This window comes from Salmo salar, chromosome ssa07 (assembly GCF_905237065.1).
Source record: "Salmo salar chromosome ssa07, Ssal_v3.1, whole genome shotgun sequence".
Taxonomy (NCBI): Eukaryota; Metazoa; Chordata; class Actinopteri; order Salmoniformes; family Salmonidae; genus Salmo; species Salmo salar.
The window spans coordinates 66029068-66053727 of NC_059448.1; the positions used below are offsets into that span (position 1 = coordinate 66029068).

At 46.7% G+C, this 24660-nt stretch overlaps 1 protein-coding gene across 1 annotated transcript in view; it reads right to left on the reverse strand.

Annotated features, from left to right (window-relative positions):
- LOC106597385 (lysine-specific demethylase RSBN1L-like) overlaps positions 1-21530 on the reverse strand; it is a 90393-nt gene extending 68863 nt beyond the window's left edge. Inside the window, 2 exon segments of the mRNA XM_045722468.1 lie at positions 15857-15952; positions 20990-21530. Coding sequence (XP_045578424.1) covers positions 15857-15952; positions 20990-21503 — 610 coding nt within the window. The 5' untranslated portion in view covers positions 21504-21530.
- Between the last annotated feature and the right edge of the window lie 3130 nt (positions 21531-24660).

Consider the following 24660-nt stretch of genomic DNA (forward strand, 5'->3'; position numbering starts at 1 on the left):
GTAAAAAATAGCTTGTTCTCCTTTTTAAATAGTGAGTCAACATGTTTTCAGCACTTATTTCCATGACTGATGACTCATTGACTCATCTCTCTACAGCAGACATATTGTGAGCAATATGTTTGGAACATTAAACCGCAATACATACAGAATCGTGAATGTCCCAATGCATACACTTTAAATAATGTCACTTTAATGTTTACATATCTTACATTACTCATATCATATGTATATAGTGTATTTTCTACCATCTGTTGCACTTTGCCTATGCCGCTCAGCCATCGCTCATTCATATATGTACATATTCTCATTCACCCCTTTTAGATGTGTGTATTAGGTAGATGTTGGAGAACTGTTAAATATTACTGCACAATGAGTTCGCTACACTCGCATTAACATCTGCTAACCATGTGCGTGCATGTAGCCATTAACATCTGCTAACCATGTGTATGTAGCCATTAACATCTGCTAACCATGTGCATGTATGTAGCCATTAACATCTGCTAACCATGTGTATGTAGCCATTAACATCTGCTAACCATGTGTGTGTATGTAGCCATTAACATCTGCTAACCATGTGCATGTATGTAGCCATTAACATCTGCTAACCATGTGCGTGCATGTAGCCATTAACATCTGCTAACCATGTGCATGTATGTAGCCATTAACATCTGCTAACCATGTGCATGTATGTAGCCATTCACATCTGCTAACCATGTGCGTGTATGTAGCCATTCACATCTGCTAACCATGTGCATGCATGTAGCCATTCACATCTGCTAACCATGTGCATGCATGTAGCCATTCACATCTGCTAACCATGTGCATGCATGTAGCCATTCACATCTGCTAACCATGTGTATGCATGTAGCCATTCACATCTGCTAACCATGTGCATGCATGTAGCCATTCACATCTGCTAACCATGTGCATGCATGTAGCCATTCACATCTGCTAACCATGTGTATGCATGTAGCCATTCACATCTGCTAACCATGTGTATGCATGTAGCCATTCACATCTGCTAACCATGTGTATGCATGTAGCCATTCACATCTGCTAACCATGTGTATGCATGTAGCCATTCACATCTGCTAACCATGTGTATGCATGTAGCCATTCACATCTGCTAACCATGTGTATGCATGTAGCCATTAACATCTGCTAACCATGTGTATGCATGTAGCCATTAACATCTGCTAACCATGTGTATGTATGTAGCCATTAACATCTGCTAACCATGTGTATGCATGTAGCCATTAACATCTGCTAACCATGTGTGTGTATGTAGCCATTAACATCTGCTAACCATGTGTATGTATGTAGCCATTAACATCTGCTAACCATGTGTATGTAGCCATTAACATCTGCTAACCATGTGTATGTAGCCATTAACATCTGCTAACCATGTGTATGTAGCCATTAACATCTGCTAACCATGTGCATGTAGCCATTAACATCTGCTAACCATGTGCATGTACCCATTAACATCTGCTAACCATGTGCATGTAGCCATTAACATCTGCTAACCATGTGTATGTGACAAATACAATTATTTGAGTATATCGGCACCTCAGTATCGCGATTATATAGTATAGTGAGGTCACTGGCAATTCAGCCCTATTCAGAACCTCAATATTGAGTCACATTTGAATATATATATTTTTTAAGTTAAAATGTGCTGGTTGTGTGTGGACTGACTCTCCACTACACACATCAACAAAACCACCCAGCCATAAGATCCAGCCAGACTGCCCTTCACAGTAGACAGACAGCTAAAGGCCTGCGGTTGGTTGTCTGATCCGTCACAACCACCCTGCCACGCCCAAACACATTTCAAAGCCCCCGTCTCCCACTCCTCTATGACATAATAATAGTACAACCACCCTGCCACGCCCCAACACATTTCAAAGCCCCCTGTCTCCCACTCCTCTATGACATAATAATAGTACAACAACCACCCTGCCACGCCCAAACACATTTCAAAGCCCCCTGTCTCCCACTCCTCTATGACATAATAATAGTACAACAACCACCCTGCCACGCCCAAACACATTTCAAAGCCCCCTGTCTCCCACTCCTCTATGACATAATAATAGTACAACAACCACCCTGCCACGCCCAAACACATTTCAAAGCCCCCTGTCTCCCACTCCTCTATGACATAATAATAGTACAACAACCACCCTGCCACGCCCAAACACATTTCAAAGCCCCCCGTCTCCCACTCCTCTATGACATAATAATAGTACAACAACCACCCTGCCACGCCCAAACACATTTCAAAGCCCCCCGTCTCCCACTCCTCTATGACATAATAATAGTACAACAACCACCCTGCCACGCCCAAACACATTTCAAAGCCCCCTGTCTCCCACTCCTCTATGACATAATAATAGTACAACAACCACCCTGCCACGCCCAAACACATTTCAAAGCCCCCTGTCTCCCACTCCTCTATGACATAATAATAGTACAACAACCACCCTGCCACGCCCAAACACATTTCAAAGCCCCCTGTCTCCCACTCCTCTATGACATAATAATAGTACAACAACCACCCTGCCACGCCCCAAACACATTTCAAAGCCCCCTGTCTCCCACTCCTCTATGACATAATAATAGTACAACAACCACCCTGCCACGCCCAAACACATTTCAAAGCCCCCTGTCTCCCACTCCTCTATGACATAATAATAGTACAACAACCACCCTGCCACGCCCAAACACATTTCAAAGCCCCCCGTCTCCCACTCCTCTATGACATAATAATAGTACAACAACCACCCTGCCACGCCCAAACACATTTCAAAGCCCCCTGTCTCCCACTCCTCTATGACATAATAATAGTACAACAACCACCCTGCCACGCCCCAACACATTTCAAAGCCCCCTGTCTCCCACTCCTCTATGACATAATAATAGTACAACAACCACCCTGCCACGCCCAAACACATTTCAAAGCCCCCTGTCTCCCACTCCTCTATGACATAATAATAGTACAACAACCACCCTGCCACGCCCAAACACATTTCAAAGCCCCCTGTCTCCCACTCCTCTATGACATAATAATAGTACAACCACCCTGCCACGCCCAAACACATTTCAAAGCCCCCTGTCTCCCACTCCTCTATGACATAATAATAGTACAACCACCACCCTGCCACGCCCAAACACATTTCAAAGCCCCCTGTCTCCCACTCCTCTATGACATAATAATAGTACAACCACCCTGCCACGCCCAAACACATTTCAAAGCCCCCTGTCTCCCACTCCTCTATGACATAATAATAGTACAACAACCACCCTGCCACGCCCAAACACATTTCAAAGCCCCCTGTCTCCCACTCCTCTATGACATAATAATAGTACAACCACCCTGCCACGCCCAAACACATTTCAAAGCCCCCTGTCTCCCACTCCTCTATGACATAATAATAGTACAACAACCACCCTGCCACGCCCAAACACATTTCAAAGCCCCCTGTCTCCCACTCCTCTATGACATAATAATAGTACAACCACCCTGCCACGCCCAAACACATTTCAAAGCCCCCTGTCTCCCACTCCTCTATGACATAATAATAGTACAACAACCACCCTGCCACGCCCAAACACATTTCAAAGCCCCCTGTCTCCCACTCCTCTATGACATAATAATAGTACAACAACCACCCTGCCACGCCCAAACACATTTCAAAGCCCCCTGTCTCCCACTCCTCTATGACATAATAATAGTACAACCACCACCCTGCCACGCCCAAACACATTTCAAAGCCCCCTGTCTCCCACTCCTCTATGACATAATAATAGTACAACAACCACCCTGCCACGCCCAAACACATTTCAAAGCCCCCGTCTCCCACTCCTCTATGACATAATAATAGTACAACAACCACCCTGCCACGCCCAAACACATTTCAAAGCCCCCTGTCTCCCACTCCTCTATGACATAATAATAGTACAACAACCACCCTGCCACGCCCAAACACATTTCAAAGCCCCCTGTCTCCCACTCCTCTATGACATAATAATAGTACAACCACCCTGCCACGCCCAAACACATTTCAAAGCCCCGTCTCCCACTCCTCTATGACATAATAATAGTACAACAACCACCCTGCCACGCCCAAACACATTTCAAAGCCCCCTGTCTCCCACTCCTCTATGACATAATAATAGTACAACAACCACCCTGCCACGCCCAAACACATTTCAAAGCCCCCTGTCTCCCACTCCTCTATGACATAATAATAGTACAACAACCACCCTGCCACGCCCAAACACATTTCAAAGCCCCCTGTCTCCCACTCCTCTATGACATAATAATAGTACAACAACCACCCTGCCACGCCCAAACACATTTCAAAGCCCCCTGTCTCCCACTCCTCTATGACATAATAATAGTACAACAACCACCCTGCCACGCCCAAACACATTTCAAAGCCCCGTCTCCCACTCCTCTATGACATAATAATACAACAACCACCCTGCCACGCCCCAACACATTTCAAAGCCCCCTGTCTCCCACTCCTCTATGACATAATAATAGTACAACAACCACCCTGCCACGCCCAAACACATTTCAAAGCCCCCTGTCTCCCACTCCTCTATGACATAATGGTACAACAACGGTGTGATGATATGTAGATATACAGGTAACTGCCAAAATAAAGGAAACCAACATTGTATGTCAATAGGGCATTGTGCCACCACAAGCCGCCAGAACAGCTTCACTGTGCCTTGGCATAGATTCTACAAGTGTCTGGAACCAAACATTCCATCATTGGCTGTTTTGTTGATGGAAAACGGTGTCTCAGCCACTGCTTCAGAATCTTCCGTAAGTGATGAATTGGGTTGAGATGTGGTGACTGGCATATGGCGAAACGTCAGATCTGGTGACAGACGGCAGTGGCATATGGCGAAACGTCAGATCTGGTGACAGACGGCAGTGGCATATGGCGAAACGTCAGATCTGGTGACAGACGGCAGTGGCATATGGCGAAACGTCAGATCTGGTGACAGACGGCAGTGGCATATGGCGAAACGTCAGATCTGGTGACAGACGGCAGTGGCATATGGCGAAACGTCAGCGGCATATGGCGAAACGTCAGCAAGTTGAGCGGCGTTCGTCACTGAAGCTCCCAGAGATCTCTTCTTCTAGCCACGGTAGTCAAAATAACAGGTGACTGGGCCTGGACAGCATATTTAAACATGACCCTAAGCACCATGGGATGTTAATTCCACACCTGTATGGAAGCACATGCTTTCAATATACTTTGCATCCCTCATTTACTCAAGTGTTTCCTTTATTTTGGCAGTTACCAGTAGATTTGTATACATGGTAGCGACTAGTCCGAGCCTGTGTTTATTTTGGTATGCGTGTTGCTCACGTGTGATGTGTGTGCGTTTATGGCAGGATGGTGTAGCTGGGAGCACATTGCTGTCAGAACAGGGGAGCCTGCTTCAGTGACATGGCCTGGTTCAGAGGAGCTGCTGCTTCACTATAGCCCCAACACACACGCCTCTGGAGCACACTCACCAACATATGACAGGACACACAGAGAGAGCAAGAGAGAGCGAGCGAGAGCAAGAGAGCGAGAGCAAGAGAGCGAGAGCGAGCAAGAGCGAGCAAGAGCGAGCAAGAGCGAGCAAGAGCGTGGGGTAGAGAAGGAGAGGGGGGAGCAGGAGAAAACAGAGTGAGCGAGGGAGAGAGTATGTGGGGTAGAGAAGGAGAGAGGGGGAGCAGGAGAAAACAGAGTGAGCGAGGGAGAGAGTATGTGGGGTAGAGAAGGAGAGAGGGGGAGCAGGAGAAAACAGAGTGAGCGAGGGAGAGAGTATGTGGGGTAGAGAAGGAGAGAGGGGGAGCAGGAGAAAACAGAGTGAGCGAGGGAGAGAGTATGTGGGGTAGAGAAGGAGAGAGGGGGAGCAGGAGAAAACAGAGTGAGCGAGGGAGAGAGTATGTGGGGTAGAGAAGGAGAGAGGGGGAGCAGGAGAAAACAGAGTGAGCGAGGGAGAGAGTATGTGGGGTAGAGAAGGAGAGGGGAGCAGGAGAAAACAGAGTGAGCGAGGGAGAGAGTATGTGGGGTAGAGAAGGAGAGGGGGAGCAGGAGAAAACAGAGTGAGCGAGGGAGAGAGTATGTGGGGTAGAGAAGGAGAGGGGGAGCAGGAGAAAACAGAGTGAGCGAGGGAGAGAGTATGTGGGGTAGAGAAGGAGAGAGGGAGCAGGAGAAAACAGAGTGAGCGAGGGAGAGAGTATGTGGGGTAGAGAAGGAGAGGGGGAGCAGGAGAAAACAGAGTGAGCGAGGGAGAGAGTATGTGGGGTAGAGAAGGAGAGGGGGAGCAGGAGAAAACAGAGTGAGCGAGGGAGAGAGTATGTGGGGTAGAGAAGGAGAGAGGGGGAGCAGGAGAAAACAGAGTGAGCGAGGGAGAGAGTATGTGGGGTAGAGAAGGAGAGGGGAGCAGGAGAAAACAGAGTGAGCGAGGGAGAGAGTATGTGGGGTAGAGAAGGAGAGAGGAGCAGGAGAAAACAGAGTGAGCGAGGGAGAGAGTATGTGGGGTAGAGAAGGAGAGGGGGAGCAGGAGAAAACAGAGTGAGCGAGGGAGAGAGTATGTGGGGTAGAGAAGGAGAGGGGGGAGCAGGAGAAAACAGAGTGAGCGAGGGAGAGAGTATGTGGGGTAGAGAAGGAGAGGGGGAGCAGGAGAAAACAGTGTATTATACTGTGATGCTGTTAATCCAGAGAGCTCTTCCCCCCCTCTCTCCACTCTACCATTTTACAAGTAGGACAGCAGGCCAGACAGTTATTCAAACCATGATCCCTGTGTGAGACAGAGGTCAGATGTGTCTAAACACACAGAGTACACCGTCAGGGTTTATCAAAACGGCCCCTATCTTGACGATGTAGATTTGTTTATGGTTTTTAAAAACATTTTTAAGCCAATTTCCTGCAATTCTACACCTTCTGCCAGGGCAAATGCTTTGTTTGTTTTGCTCAAACATAAAATCAATACTGCTAAATTCATCGTTTTTTGAATTTTCTATTCTCCCTGAATGTCTAGCTTTTATTTTGGCGGTCAGTTCTCAAAGATTATATAATAAAAATATTAAGGGTCCATTATAATTTCTTAATACTTTGTAACGGGTTTCCGTTGTAAATTCACACTGAAAGAGTTTTTCCATCTCAAAAACAGATTTTTGGACTTTAGGCAGCCCGCCCAAGGATTTCAATGGCTGAAAACACCCTGCCAGTACACACAGAGAGCATGTGCCTCACAGCTGGAGAGGCCATACAACCAGCCCCTAAAACATAATCCACTAAATGTTATGAAACAAACAGTAGAAATACTGGAAGACAGAGACAAACAGAATGGGAGAGAGAGAGGGTTTAATATGACTAATAGACTGGGTGAGCTCAGCAGTAGCTAGAATGCTCTGGATTTCCAGCAGCTCCCAGTACTACACTACGGCTCAGTATCTCTACAGTCTAGAGAGGCTACTAGCTGCTCACTAACAGGCCGCTGATGACCTAATCTAGGACAACCTGACGCTCAGACTACGTATTACAGAGACTAAGCTTGCTGTGCATACAAACAAACCTCCAGTGTCACAGTGCATAGTCTAGTTATCTAGGTCAATCTGCCTGCACCTAAAACACCAACTATAAACACAGAGAGACCGATAGTCAACTGGAAAAGCCTGCAGGAAGTTTACAAATATGATTCATTCATTTTGTATGCACACAAAGCAAGCAAGTACTAAATATTTGCTCAAGGAGTACAGTTTTGTTCAAACATAATTCATTCCTGAGGAGACATGACATTGAGAATACAGTTTCCCCCTGCACAGCATCTACACAGCATCAGTTTCCCCCTGCACAGCATCTACACAGCATCTGTTTCCCCCTGCACAGCATCTACACAGCATCAGTTTCCCCCTGCACAGCATCTACACAGCATCCGTTTCCCCCTGCCCAGCATCCGTTTCCCCCTGCCCAGCATCCGTTTCCCCATGCCCAGCATCCGTTTCCCCCTACATAGCTGAAGCAGCATTTGACAGAGCACCAAACAATGCCACTGAAATGGTTCCAAAATGCCATAAATTGATCAGCACCCTAAAGCCACATGCATGTAACTGACAGCGTTGTGTTCCTAAACCCACAGTAAAATCTACATCAGTGGTGTGGGTGAAGAAGAGGAAGTCAATTAGCTGTTTTGTCACAGCTTGGGCTTGACTGCTGAACGCAAACAGTGTTCCTGGATGATTACCATAACATACCGATACCGTCTGCCCGGGCGGTGACGGGCCGATACCGTCTGCCCGGCGGTGACGGGCCGATACCGTCTGCCCGGGCGGTGACGGGCCGATACCGTCTGCCCGGCGGTGCTCTGGATAATATAGGCACTTAAAACACACACACACCTCAGTGTGACTATTTCACTAAACCAGCCATGTTTTTTCAGTTGATTTCCAAGTGTTGTTGTTTCCCCTCTAATCCTACTTCTCTTTCTCTGCCATGACACAATGCACCGTCTCTGTTGAGTAATACGCTGATCCTCTACACACGGGGCTCTCAGTGGTGCGTACTGAGACCCCTCCTGTACTACCTGCTCACCCACGACTCCAACACTATTAAGTTTGCTGACGACACGACGGTGGTAGGCCAGCTCACCGATGAGACAGCCTATAGGGAGGAGGTAAGTGACAACCTCACCCTCTACGTCAGCAAGACAAAGGAAATGGAGGGCCGAGCACGCCCCCATTCTCATCGACGGGATTGGAGCGGGTCGAAAACTTCAATTTCTTCTGTGTCCACATCACTAAGGAATTATCATGGTCCACACATACCAACCCAGTCGTGAAGAAGGCACGACAACAGAGGCTGAAAAGATTTGGTACAGGTCCTCAGATCCTCAACAGGTTCTACAGCTGCACCACAGAGAGCATCTTGACTGGCTGGATCACCGCCTGGTATAGCAACAGCTTGGCAATCCGACCGCAAGGCTCTAAAGAGGGGCAGCGCTCTACAGAGGGGCAGCGCTCTACAGAGGGGCAGCGCTCTACAGAGGGGCAGCGCTCTACAGAGGGGCAGCGCTCTACAGAGGGGTAGCGCTCTACAGAGGGGTAGCGCTCTACAGAGGGGTAGCGCTCTACAGAGGGGTAGCGCTCTACAGAGGGGGCAAGGCTCTACAGAGGGGTAGCGCTCTACAGAGGGGTAGCGCTCTACAGAGGGTAAGGCTCTACAGAGGGTAGTGCTCTACAGAGGGTAGTGCTCTACAGAGGGTAGTGCTCTACAGAGGGTAATGCTCTACAGAGGGTAATGCTCTACAGAGGGTAATGCTCTACAGAGGGTAAGGCTCTACAGAGGGTAGTGCTCTACAGAGGGTAATGCATACAGCTCAGTACATCACTGAGGCTGAGCTCCCTGTCATCCAGGACCTCTATACCAGGCAGATGAGAACACTACATAACATACAGTGACTGTACTGAAGACAGTGCTAGGTGGTGTGAGTCCTGGTTGAGAACACTACATAACATACAGTGACTGTACTGAAGACAGTGCTAGGTGGAGTGAGTCCTGGATGAGAACACTACATAACATACAGTGACTGTACTGAAGACAGTGCTAGGTGGAGTGAGTCCTGGATGAGAACACTACATAACATACAGTGACTGTACTGAAGACAGTGCTAGGTGGAGTGAGTCCTGGATGAGAACACTACATAACATACAGTGACTGTACTGAAGACAGTGCTAGGTGGAGTGAGTCCTGGATGAGAACACTACATAACATACAGTGACTGTACTGAAGACAGTGCTAGGTGGTGTGAGTCCTGGATGAGAACACTACATAACATATAGTGACTGTACTGAAGACAGTGCTAGGTGGAGTGAGTCCTGGATGAGAACACTACATAACATACAGTGACTGTACTGAAGACAGTGCTAGGTGGAGTGAGTCCTGGATGAGAACACTACATAACATACAGTGACTGTACTGAAGACAGTGCTAGGTGGAGTGAGTCCTGGATGAGAACACTACATAACATACAGTGACTGTACTGAAGACAGTGCTAGGTGGAGTGAGTCCTGGATGAGAACACTACATAACATACAGTGACTGTACTGAAGACAGTGCTAGGTGGAGTGAGTCCTGGATGAGAACACTACATAACATACAGTGACTGTACTGAAGACAGTGCTAGGTGGAGTGAGTCCTGGATGAGAACACTACATAACATACAGTGACTGTACTGAAGACAGTGCTAGGTGGTGTGAGTCCTGGATGAGAACACTACATAACATACAGTGACTGTACTGAAGACAGTGCTAGGTGGTGTGAGTCCTGGATGAGAACACTACATAACATATAGTGACTGTACTGAAGACAGTGCTAGGTGGTGTGAGTCCTGGATGAGAACACTACATAACATACAGTGACTGTACTGAAGACAGTGCTAGGTGGAGTGAGCAGAGGCTCACTCCCAGGTCTCCCTCCTGCTAGGACTGAGCAGCACCACGCAGGAAGAGCAGCCTGTCCGTTTCCTGTCCCCAGTCAGAGATAGACACAGGCCTGTGACTCCCAGCTCAGCCTCTCACACAGAGACCAGGCTCAGTCACACTGCAGTAGTAGTCAGTACACTATGAAAAAGAATACTCAGTATCCTACACATTCTGCCATGGATGATGCTGTCTGAGTGACTCAAACACCACAGGGGGCACCATGCCATGACAAACATACTCCTGAAAGGAACATTTATAACATTGGAGATTCTCCCTGACTGTCTAGCTTTTATTTAGGTGATGGTTAGTTCTCAAATATGGACTTATTTAAATATATATAAGTCCATTATATTTTCTACATACCTTATCTTTTCTTTTTTTACTTTTGAACATAAGTGGCCCGAAAAAAACAGATAAGCGACTCCCCCGAACTATTTTCTATGCAGAAAAACCTTGTGTGTGTGTGTGTGTGTGTGTGTGTGTGTACACAAGGGGCAAAACAGAGAGGGAAATCTGAGTGTGTTGCCTTGCTGCGATAGTCAAGCCCCTGACTGTTAGTCATCAGCTGGGGTTTAGGGTCATGACCTTTAGAGCAGACTGGTGTTGTCCTGAAAGGCTTCTGCCCGACACACAGTCAGTGTAGGGGTCATATTGATAGAGGGGCTGGAGTACAGCATTAAGACCAGTCAGACACACAGAAAGAGGGGTCATATTGATAGAGGGGCTGGAGTACAGCATTAAGACCAGTCAGACACACAGAAAGAGGGGTCAGGGCCACTGTACTAAGCAGACCACCAGTCATAGTGTTAGGACTGTGTACAGGTCTGTCCAACGGTGAACATGATTCAGCACAGCTAACAATGACCTACCTCTTTCAGCATGTTCACCTGCTAACACACACCAGAAACTCATTTGGAGACTTTTGAATGTGCATACACACATACAATGTTGGGTGTGTGTACATATTGGTACACTGGTATAGTTGAAGGACAGACGGGTATAAATAGCAGCAGAGTAAACTGATACAGAACTCTGCTCTCTCAGCCTCACGTCACATTAACACAACACCCGCTGGCTGACTGGGAGGTTTCCCTCTGACTCCACCACTGGCTGGCTGGGAGGTTTCCCTCTGACTCCACCACTGGCTGGCTGGGAGGTTTCCCTCTGACTCCACCACTGGCTGGCTGGGAGGTTTCCCTCTGACTCCACCACTGGCTGGCTGGGAGGTTTCCCTCTGACTCCACCACTGGCTGGCTGACTGGGAGGTTTCCCTCTGACTCCACCACTGGCTGCCGCTGCTGGAGGTTTCCCTCTGACTCCACCACTGGCTGGCTGACTGGGAGGTTTCCCTCTGACTCCACCACTGGCTGGCTGCTGGAGGTTTCCCTCTGACTCCACCACTGGCTGCTGCTGACTGGGAGGTTTCCCTCTGACTCCACCACTGGCTGGCTGGGAGGTTTCCCTCTGACTCCACCACTGGCTGACTGGGAGGTTTCCTCTGACTCACCACTGGCTGCACTGGGAGGTTTCCCTCTGACTCCACCACTGGCTGGCTGGGGAGGTTTCCCTCTGACTCCACCACTGGCTGCGCTGGGGAGGTTTCCCTCTGACTCCACCACTGGCTGGCTGGGAGGTTTCCCTCTGACTCCACCACTGGCTGGGAGGTTTCCCTCTGACTCCACCACTGGCTGGGAGGTTTCCCTCTGACTCCACCACTGGCTGGGAGGCTTCCCTCTGACTCCACCACTGGCTGGGAGGTTTCCCTCTGACTCCACCACTGGCTGCCTCTGGGAGGTTTCCTCTGACTCCACCACTGGCTGGCTGGCTGGGAGGCTTCCCTCTGACTCCACCACTGGCTGACTCTCCGGAGGTTTCCCTCTGACTCCACCACTGGCTGGGAGGCTTCCCTCTGACTCCACCACTGGCTGGGAGGTTTCCCTCTGACTCCACCACTGACTGGCTGCTGGGAGGCTTCCCTCTGACTCCACCACTGGCTGGCTGGGAGGCTTCCCTCTGACTCCACCACTGGCTGGGAGGTTTCCCTCTGACTCCACCACTGACTGGCTGGCTGGGAGGCTTCCCTCTGACTCCACCACTGGCTGACTGACTGGCTGGCTGGGAGGTTTCCCTCTGACTCCACCACTGGCTGGGAGGCTTCCTCTGACTCCACCACTGGCTGACTGGCTCTGGGAGGCTTCCCTCTGACTCCACCACTGACTGGCTGGCTGGGAGGCTTCCCTCTGACTCCACCACTGGCTGGGAGGCTTCCCTCTGACTCCACCACTGGCTGACTGGCTACCTGACTGGCTACCTGACTGACTAGCTGTGCTGGCTGTCTGGACATTGAGCGATCGTTTTACAGACATGGGAAGTCACTCTAACAGTCTAAATAAATAAAACTCTGGCTGCCCGGCACGCTGCCCGGCACGCTGCATCATGTCATGGACATTGTGTAAGGTCAGGAAAATGGCAGCAGGTCTGGGGAGTTCAGTCCCACCACCACACCAGTCATTACAGCCTATTGAAGAGCAGGTTGAGGAGAGGGCACGCTGCTAGTTAAAAGACAGCTGGAGCTACCACTGCTAATATAGCACAATTATTACATCATTATTGCTATTACACAACTATGAATCATTTGGCAGCACTTAGGCCAGTCTCTATCACAGATATATAGGACAACATCAGATATGAATAGCTAAGGCTGGCTCACAGTGGGCTAAATGTGTCCAAATCATATGTTGATTCACATGGGGAGAGAGAGAGAGAGAGAGAGAGAGAGAGAGAGAGAGAGAGAGAGAGAGAGAGAGAGAGAGAGAGAGAGAGAGAGAGAGAGAGAGAGAGAGAGAGAGAGAGAGAGAGAGAGAGAGAGAGAGACAGAGAGAGAGAGAGAGAGAGAGAGACAGAGAGAGAGATATAGAGAGAGAGATATAGAGAGAGAGATATAGAGAGAGAGATATAGAGAGAGACACACACACACACAGACACACAGACACACAGACACACAGACACACAGACACACAGAGAGAGAGAGAGAGAGAGAGAGAGAGAGAGAGAATCATAAGACAGCCATCTGTCTCAGCTAAACTCTGGATTGGAGAACAGGACTCTTTTTGTGTGACTGAACCATCTAGTGAACACAGCCTACTCTCAGGGCCCCTCCCTCCCAAATAGCACCCTATTCCCTATATAGTGCACTACCCTGGTCAGAAGCACTATAAAGGGAATAGCATGCCATTAGGGATCAGCCAACTCTCCGTCTGAGCCAGAACCATCACTTCAGCAGCTGTTCCAGTTAAAGGCTTTAGTCACAGGCTGAGTATTCTGGGCCCTGGTTCTAGCCTAGCCCTGCCACTCTGGGTCCCTGGTTCTAGCCTAGCCCTGCCACTCTGGGTCCCTGGTTCTAGCCTAGCCCTGCCACTCTGGGTCCCTGGTTCTAGCCTAGCCCTGCCACTCTAGGGGCCCTGGTTCTAGCCTAGCCCTGCCACTCTAGGGGCCTGGTTCTAGCCTAGCCCTGCCACTCTAGGGGCCTGGTTCTAGCCTAGCCCTGCCACTCTGGGTCCCTGGTTCTAGCCTAGCCCTGCCACTCTGGGTCCCTGGTTCTAGCCTAGCCCTGCCACTCTGGGGTCCCTGGTTCTAGCCTAGCCCTGCCACTCTGGGGCCCTGGTTCTAGCCTAGCCCTGCCACTCTAGGGGCCTGGTTCTAGCCTAGCCCTGCCACTCTGGGGGCCCTGGTTCTAGCCTAGCCCTGCCACTCTGGGTCCCTGGTTCTAGCCTAGCCCTGCCACTCTAGGGGCCCTGGTTCTAGCCTAGCCCTGCCACTCTGGGTCCCTGGTTCTAGCCTAGCCCTGCCACTCTAGGGGCCTGGTTCTAGCCTAGCCCTGCCACTCTAGGGGCCCTGGTTCTAGCCTAGCCCTGCCACTCTGGGGGCCTGGTTACAGCCTAGCCCTGCCAAGGAAATACTCTGGCTCTAAGTTATACGGCTAACTCGGGTCTGGAGTTTATCCTCATCAGGGGATGAGGTAAGGTAAAACTCCTGTCCCTAACCAGTTTCCAGTGCTGATGCTCTATGGGAGGCACCCTGCCTGTACAACGGTAAGGGGGAAACCCTGAATGTAGCTACTCTCTATACTGAGCTCTGGTCAACAGTAGTACACTAAACAGGGTGAATGGTCAACAGTAGTACACTAAACAGGGTGAATGGTCAACAGTAGTACACTAAACAGGGTGAATGGTCAACAGTAGTACACTAAACAGGGTGAATAGTCAACAGTAGTACACTAAACAGGGTGAATGGTCAACAGTAGTACACTAAACAGGGTGAATAGTCAACAGTAGTACACTAAACAGGGTGAATGGTCAACAGTAGTACACTAAACAGGGTGAATAGTCAACAGTAGTACACTAAACAGGAAACAGGGTGTATAGTCAACAGTAGTACACTAAACAGGGTGAATGGTCAACAGTAGTACACTAAACAGGGTGAATAGTCAACAGTAGTACACTAAACAGGAAGTGTATAGTCAACAGTAGTACACTAAACAGGGTGAATGGTCAACAGTAGTACACTAAACAGGGTGTATAGTCAACAGTAGTACACTAAACAGGGTGAATGGTCAACAGTAGTACACTAAACAGGGTGAATGGTCAACAGTAGTACACTAAACAGGGTGAATGGTCAACAGTAGTACACTAAACAGGGTGAATGGTCAACAGTAGTACACTAAACAGGGTGAATGGTCAACAGTAGTACACTAAACAGGGTGAATGGTCAACAGTAGTACACTAAACAGGGTGAATGGTCAACAGTAGTACACTAAACAGGGTGAATAGTCAACAGTAGTACACTAAACAGGGTGAATGGTCAACAGTAGTACACTAAACAGGGTGAATAGTCAACAGTAGTACACTAAACAGGGTGAATGGTCAACAGTAGTACACTAAACAGGGTGAATGGTCAACAGTAGTACACTAAACAGGAAACAGGGTGAATGGTCAACAGTAGTACACTAAACAGGGTGAATAGTCAACAGTAGTACACTAAACAGGGTGAATAGTCAACAGTAGTACACTAAACAGGAAACAGGGTGAATAGTCAACAGTAGTACACTAAACAGGGTGAATGGTCAACAGTAGTACACTAAACAGGGTGAATAGTCAACAGTAGTACACTAAACAGGGTGAATAGTCAACAGTAGTACACTAAACAGGGTGAATGGTCAACAGTAGTACACTAAACAGGGTGAATAGTCAACAGTAGTACACTAAACAGGGTGAATAGTCAACAGTAGTACACTAAACAGGGTGAATAGTCAACAGTAGTACACTAAACAGGGACCATGTCACATCATTATCAACATACCTTTCTGAAGGAGCTTCACCTCTCCGTTCTCCCTCTTGATCTCATTCATCACTTTGTGTTTCTTCTTCTTCTTCGTCTTGTCCTTACTGGTGTGGTCTGAAAGAGAGGGGAAGACAGAAAGAAGTTAGGGTGAGGCCTTGAGGGACATTTCAGGAGAGGGGCAGGTTATGGTACAGTAGATAAAAGAAAGACTCACTCTCCACAGTAATTTAGCCAGCATCCCAAATGAGAATGGCACACTATTCCCTACATATGGCACCCTATTCCCTAATGGCCCTGGTCAGAATAATGCAGAAATGGAACCCTATTCTCTACATATGGCACCCTATTCCCTAATGGCCCTGGTCAGAATAATGCAGAAATGGAACCCTATTCTCTACATATGGCACCCTATTCCCTAATGGCCCTGGTCAAGAGTAATGCAGAAATGGAACCCTATTCCCTAATGGCCCTGGTCTAGAGTAATGTAGAAATGGAACCCTATTCCCTAATGGCCCTGGTCAAGAGTAATGCAGAAATGGAACCCTATTCCCTAATGGCCCTGGTCTAGAGTAATGCAGAAATGGAACCCTATTCCCTAATGGCCCTGGTCTAGAGTAATGCAGAAATGGAACCCTCTTCCCTAATGGCCCTGGTCTAGAGTAATGCAGAAATGGAACCCTATTCCCTAATGGCCCTGGTCTAGAGTAATGCAGAATGGAACCCTATTCCCTACATATGGAAGCCTATTCCCTAATGGCCCTGGTCAGAATAATGCAGAAATGGAACCCTATTCCCTACATATGGCACCCTATTCCCTAATGGCCCTGGTCAAGAGTAATGTAGAAATGGAACCCTATTCCCTACATATGGCACCCTATTCCCTAATGGCCCTGGTCAAGAGTAATGCAGAAATGGCACCCTCTTCCCTACATATGGCACCCTATTCCCTAATGGCCCTGGTCAAGAGTAATGTAGAAATGGAACCCTATTCCATAATGGCCCTGGTCTAGAGTAATGCAGAAATGGAACCCTATTCCCTAATGGACCTGGTCTAGAGTAATGCAGAAATGGAACCCTATTCCCTAATGGCCCTGGTCTAGAGTAATGCAGAAATGGAACCCTATTCCCTAATGGCCCTGGTCTAGAGTAATGCAGAAATGGAACCCTATTCCCTAATGGCCCTGGTCTAGAGTAATGCAGAAATGGAACCCTATTCCCTAATGGCCCTGGTCTAGAGTAATGCAGAAATGGAACCCTATTCCCTAATGGCCCTGGTCTAGAGTAATGCAGAAATGGAACCCTATTCCCTAATGGCCCTGGTCTAGAGTAATGCAGAAATGGAACCCTATTCCCTAATGGCCCTGGTCTAGAGTAATGCAGAAATGGAACCCTATTCCCTAATGGCCCTGGTCTAGAGTAATGCAGAAATGGAACCCTATTCCCTAATGGCCCTGGTCTAGAGTAATGCAGAAATGGAACCCTATTCCCTACATATGGCACCCTATTCCCTAATGGCCCTGGTCTAGAGTAATGCAGGGTATATGGTGTCATTTGGGACGCTGACTCTGTAATTTACTGATTCCTAACTGCTTTCCAGTCTGAAGTACGACAGGTTCTCACAAAGAAAGAGACTTTTTTACAAGATAGGCTATTGCTGACATTTGAGGAAAGCAATTTATGGGCGTCGCTGAAATGCGATCTGTTAGATTGTCAGCTGTTAAAACACACAGGACAATGTAACTAGTGGTATCACTGATGACTACTTGATCGGTAGCTAGCATGATTACACAGCTCGGCATTACTGGACACTTTCACAAATGGCAGGTAGAAAAGTATTATGCCAATTTACAGAAACTGCAGTAAATGTCAAACTGCAATGAACATGATCAAAATAGTATTATATGAAAATGATTATGATCTAGGCCTAGCCATTTATGAACACGTCGTAGGTGGGAAGCTCAGTGGAGAAAAGTGCCCGAAACAGCAAGGTAAAATCCAATTAAAAGACAAAGGCAGACAGAAATTGTAGTAACCCATCACAGTAAGTCAGTAATTACACCGTACATGTAATCATCACATCTACAGTGAAACACTCAGAGGAACTGAAAAGCCAAGTAACCATTAGGGAACTATACACGCTTCACCAAGACGGCAGCAAGTGTGTTGTCCAACAGGACTCTGAACAGCTTCTACCCCCAAGACATAAGACTGAGAAATAGTTCAACAGTTCACCAGATAGCTACCCGGTCTATGTACATTCAGCCTTTTTGCACTAACTTCGACTCATCACATACGCTACTGCCTAGTCAAATCAAATGTTATTTATTGCATGCGCGGAATACAACAGGTGTAGACTTTACAGTGAAATGCTGACTTAGGAGCCCTTTCCCAACAATGGAGAGAAGAAAAAAAATGTACATTTTTAAATATTACCAATAAAAAAAGCGATGAGGTTTTATAGAAGGAGTGCTGGTAACGAGTCAGTGTGCGGGGGTATGAGGTAATATGTACATGCAGGTTGGGGTAAAGTGACTAGACAATCAGGACAGATGATAAACAGTAGCAGCAGCGTATGTGAAGAGTGTGAAAGTGTGTCTATGTGTGTGTGGTGTCAATATACGTGTGTGTGTGTGTGTGTGTGTGTGTGTGTGTGTGTGTGTGTGTGTGTGTGTGTGTGTGTGTGTGTGTGTGTGTGTGTGTGTGTTATAGAGTCCAGTGCAAGAATGTCGGGGGGCGGGGGGGGGGTCAACAGCAGGTAGAAGACGTAAACAAAAGGCATGTTTACTAGGGTGTTACAGTACAAAACCTTAAATCTGACACCATGTCACACCACTGGAATGTGTGCAAGCTACAAATTCAAACGTTGGGCCTAATTGTTTTGCGGACAAAAGGGAGAAGTAATAGTATTGCACAGCACGAGGCTTCCGATTGGTCAATAACTTGTTACTCATTCATATAAAATAATAAGTGACTCATTACTCCCTACTGGGGATTTTATCAGCCTAAAACAGCACCTAAAATATTACTCCCTACTGGGGATTTTATCAGCCTAAAACAGCACCTAAAATATTACTCCCTACTGGGGATTTTATCACCCTACTGGGGATTTTATCAGCCTAAAACAGCACCTAAAATATTACTCCCTACTGGGGTTCAGCAACAGCACCTAAAATATTACTCTTTTTATCAGCCTAAAACAGCACCTAAAATCATATTATTTAACATACAGTATATCAATAAATAGACTATCAACATTCGGGACATTCCACCAGGGTCATAGAAATTATTACAAGTGTTGGTGTTCTATCTGCCAAAAACGTGTTGGAGGTGTGTATGAGAAAAGGTCAGATCAAATCAAATGTATTTATAAAGCCCTTTTTACAATCAGCCGAAGTCACAAAGTGCTGTACAGAAACCCAGCCTAAAACCCCAAACAGCAAGCAATGCAGATGTACTGTTTTGTAACAGAATGACTGCACCAACAGCACAAACCTTCATTCTGTTATCAAACTTTGCATCTGCCTTGTTGTTCAAGTAAATGTGTTCTTGTGAAATGTTTCATGGACATTGTTAAATGTAGTCCTTGTGCATAGAGGTATATGATTTGTTTAAATTTGACATCATTGATGTGTGTTTGACATCCAGATTTTTCGCTTTAAAATGTGTCTAAGCAACACTCTTACCCTGGAATTGCCACCCTCTCTCTCTCTGCTTGACTTGAGTTCAAGTCCTCCAGCTTTCACATCTCTCCCTCTCAACAGCCTTCTGTCCTACCAGCTCACACCTGCTTATCTCAATGGAGCCAACACCAGCCTGAACTTGGAATCCAACAGCAATGCAGTAGGCCTGTTTTTTTAATGCTGGGAATGAACTCCAGGTGAACTTGGAATAGAATTATAATCTTATTTTGAACTTTAAATTACCTTGGAATACATAGAATTATAATCTTATGTTGAACTTAAATAGTATTGGAATAGCTAGAATTAGAATATAAACTTGAATGTATATTTTGTAGGCCTACTTGAAATCATCCTGTTAAACATCGAATTACAATGCTGGAATATGTATTTTATCCCCTTTTAAGTATCTGTCACAAGGTCCCTCTAATGCCCTGAGAAGGTGGGGGGGCTCTCCGTTTTATAATACGTACAGTCTTCGTTTCTCTCACATTGGTCAAATTTAAGAAATGAATTAGTCCTAAAAGATTGGATCCAAACTAAACTGTATGAATAACATCCTTTGTGTTAGAATGCCAGTTTGAGACAGATCTATTCATGTGGTTGATAGTGGCAGCAGCATGTAATAATATTCAGAGGTAGAGATAGCGGTTCCTCGACTCCACTGCCTCGCTCGCTGCTCCGGTGTTATTTGGGGGGCGTGGTGGTGATACAAAAACAACAGTTGATGGCGGCGGATTGTTTAATAAACCGTAATTTGAACACTGTCTTAAAACCACCCGTTACAATTAAAACACCACTTATGTGTAGGCCGAACGACCGGTCAATGTTTCGCCAACACGTCTAACGCTCTCCCAGAGCGTAATGCTGATCTTACAGTTGTTTGTTTATACAACCACGACAATTTGTTCCGCTCTGGTTGATCAATTGTATTTCCCGTTTGAATTGAACTAAAACGTGTGTTTGTAAAATGTGCAATAATGTTTCCAATCGTGGCTTGAAATCAGTGGACCGCTATGTAACAGCTTGCAGAAGAACGCTCGATACTTTAACATTCGACCGAGCATTTTCTATGCAGGTTCAAGAGCGGGTAAATCCGCAGCCATTAGCCAAACAAGCGAGAAGAACAGCGAAACTCGGACAAAAACCTTAGCATTTCACCGTAAAAATGTCTTTAGATGTACAATCGTGCCTAGAATTAGAAATGTAAACGGTCCTTTCCAAAATAACGCCAAAACTATTTGGAATAAGATGCGATAACAGACGCAGTTGTGGACTGGACACATTGTCACACTGTCGGCCCCACATGCTTCATAGTCCTGAAGAGCGACAGCCACTAGCACTGAAAAGCTACGTGGTTAATGGACACTGACGTCTTTCTATGGACAATAACATGTAGTAACACTTTCTATTCATGTAACGTTATATCCAGCCAATCGTTTTGTGCGTAAAATTGCGCATACATATAAAATACCTTTTTGTACCAACTTCATCTCCCCGTTCTCCTTCTTCATTACAGTAGTGACGTTACTCAGACTGCTGCTAATATTTCCAGGAGTACCAGGGACTGGTTTATGTTTCTTCTTTTCCTTGAAATCCTTCTCTTTCTCTCGTTTTTCCTTGGGCTTTTTGGATGGTGGTTTGGTATGGGAGGCGAGGAAAGCGCTCTGCTTGAACACTGTGTGAATGGGAGGCTGGAGGGGCGCCGAGGGGTTGCTGCTCGCCTTGACGGGGCTGAAGGTCCATGTTATCGGGTTGCCTGAACTCTGCTTCTGGTGCTGCTTCTCCACTGCGCCGCCACCTCCTTCCCCATTTAGTTTATTAGGTTTAAGGCTCTTCTCATCGTTTCGGACTCGCTTGGGCGGCGGCGGGTGAATGTCCCGGGAAGACTGCGGCCGGGTGTCCGACGCTAGTTTCGGTTCTCTAGATTTGGCGAGCGGGCTTTTGGTCGCTGCACCAAAGTGAATGAAGCTCAGTGACTCCGCCATCTTGGGGATTTCTGTATTTACTCTCCCGACCGCTGTTTGTGCTAGGCAGGCAGGGGCGGAGTCTGGTGGCTAACTGACAGGCAGGCCGGGTTGGAGGTGGGGTCTGGACTAAGTATACGGATTGGTGCGAGGAGAAATAGGACACATTACGCGGGAAACATACCGCAGAACAGCCTTAACTCTGTTGTGGAGGGTGTATAAGCCTATCTTATTATTTACAACAGATTATTACACACATATGCCCTCGGCTTCATAACATTACATTAGCCAACCTAAGGTAATATATTTATATACACATCTGTTTATAGGGACCCCTTTATTAGTGTGTTGATTTAACACCCAAAATAAATATATTATAAGCTCCTCTAAACTCTATTAAAACATATATTAAAACTGAGGAGGATCAGTTTAATAAATTAATAGCCCATTAGGCCTTCACACTCAATGTGCCAAGTTTTGTGCACTGTGCAAGGAAAGTGTTCTGGTACTTGCGCTTGATCCTTCCGACATCGTGGGACCATCTGGTCCTTTGACCTGCCGCAGCTAGTCTAGGGTTAAGAGCGTTGGGACAGTAACCAAAAGGTTGTGTATGTGTGTGACCCAGCCTGGGTGGATGGCAAATGGCCTGGGCAGAGAGAGAGAGCAGAGCACCACCTCAACCCTGGCTGGCCCTGGGGCTTAACTCTGGCTGACACACTTCTCACTGGTGCACTCATGTGGAGAGAGATGGACAGGGGCACTAGCAGTTCTGGGGAGGGGAGGGGGGGGGGGCAGTGCCCCTATGACAACAATTTTGGACCCCCTTGTGGCCCCCCAAAATATGGAGTATGAAATAATTTTTACATAACAAATTTTTGCTATCATAATGCATCTGCATTATGAACATGGTCTTTTGCCTGCTAATGCCTGCAATGCAGTGAAGAAAACGATATGACAACAATAACGTCTAATGTAACTGGCCCCTCTAACAGTACAACTGGCCCCAGCTTGGCCCCCCCAGTTGAAATGGCCTAAAACCGCCACTGGACAGGAGTGGCTATCTGGTAGTGAACTCACTGAGACAGAAAGCCGTGCTCCTATAGGCCGAGCCAGACCTATTCACTGAGGTGAACTTCCAATAAGATCAAAGATATAAAACAGTACATCCTTAGTTGGATAAACCTGCAACTTGGGCTCTGAACAACCTTACCTTCTGCTCAGTCTTTTATTTAACAGTTCAAGTCCCATTGCGGTCAGAAGACCTCTTTCCTAAGGGAGATCTGACTGCATTTTCCATTACAAAAAAATCCAGGCTGTTACAGCCATAGATACCGTTTTAGTAGGCTACTGTGCACAACCACCAGCTGTCTCTGTGTGAATGCTGTAATGTGGGGGTTTATAAATGCTTTTATCCATTGACAAACCCCAGGTGATGATTGAAGGTCTATTTAGTGCTGCTGGCCACTACACAGGCTCACCTGCTGTCTGCCGTTTACAGGTGCCAACTGTTCACAGATAGGGAGGAAAATTGCTGTTTGACAATTCTCTCTGGATGTGTTCATTGCTGAGTATTTCTCTGTAAATGCTCTCAGAGCAAATTATGAGTAACATTTTTTTAACCTTGATTTATCCAGGTTAGTCTTTATTGTGATTAACATATGTTTTATAAAGAGACCTAGATGGCCCCAATGCTACATGCAATTACAATGTTAGGAAGTATACACGGATAGGATGTTGTTCAGTGACCTTACTGGAAGATCAAGGACATGTGCGCATCATGAAACCTTTCATGGTCATACTACATCGTTATTGCAAAGTTTTAAAGTATCTACTGTGTGAAATGCCGACATTTGAGAGATCTTGTTCAGTGACCTTATTGGATGATCAAGGACAGGTTTTCACCATGGTTACATGGTCAACCATAGATGAACTAATCAGCCCCATGCAGTTTTGCTGAAGCACTTTATTTTCTCATGAGATCTGACAGGAAACCAGAGAGTTTGCTCAATACTCATTGTGAAAACAGTGCAGTCTTCCCCCTTGCCCCTCAGAGCAACTGACAGATAGTGAGATGACAGTCCAGAACAGCAAGCCACGCATTAGTATGATATAATCCCCTTTGTGCTTTATGTCTGTCCGTGGCGTGCTTTAGCAATCTAAAAACAGCCTACAATAGAATATCTCAGTCCCTTCGCAATTACTTCAAGGTAAACCAAGACCTGCTATGCCACTGATGCTGAATAAAAATGCCATTGCATTATTCCCCTTTTCTGGTGACACTAACACCAGTTCAACCACAGAGCGAGAGAACATAGAACATTGAAACAGACTAATAGAATACTCTGAGATAATACCGGCCCACCGTGTTCTGAATCACTTCTCATCAGTCAGCTTCTCTGAAATCATGTGTGAGTGCAGTCAGTGGCAGTCAAGACATCGCTGCATCGGTTCATTGCAGTATATATACACAGGATACACTGATCACAGAGATATGCGGCCTAGAGTTCAGTATGTCAGTGAGAAATATGTCTGTGTGGTTTATGTTCTGTTTAAGACGTAAGAGTTCCAGAACTAGAGTTCAAACTGAAGCGGAGCAGCGCAGACAGGCTGTGTGGCAGCCAGGCACTGAAGTAGACAGAAGTGGATGCTGTTACGGCCAGTCACGTCTGCAACATCCGTCTTTTCTTTGGAAACAGAAACACTACCCTGACATTAAATATGAATCCATCTTCATTTCCCAAGCAACACCATGAACATAGGCTACATACAACACAGCTGCTTGGACCATGTTACCACCGCCAGTCATAAGAAGTGTATTGGAACAAACCTAGGCTACTGCATATAGCTAGCTATATGATGGTATCAAGCTGAGGTTAATCAATACATGCAAACTGATATTTTGATTAGCTAGGTAGCTAACAAGCTAAAGATACTGTAATGTATACTGTGTGTGTGTGTGTGTCATTAAGCCACAAAGCACTTCCCAACTGTACTCTCCCGTTATTCTCTCCAGATCATTGAAGGATGCACCACTACTGCTAGGCACACTTATTCATAAATCAATGCCTTTAAAATTGGTGTTTGCACAGCTCCGCTTTCTCAATAATTATCTGAGAGACTAGTCCAGGACCTGAGCCAGATATGAAGCGAAGAAGAGTGTTGGCCAGTACACAATTCA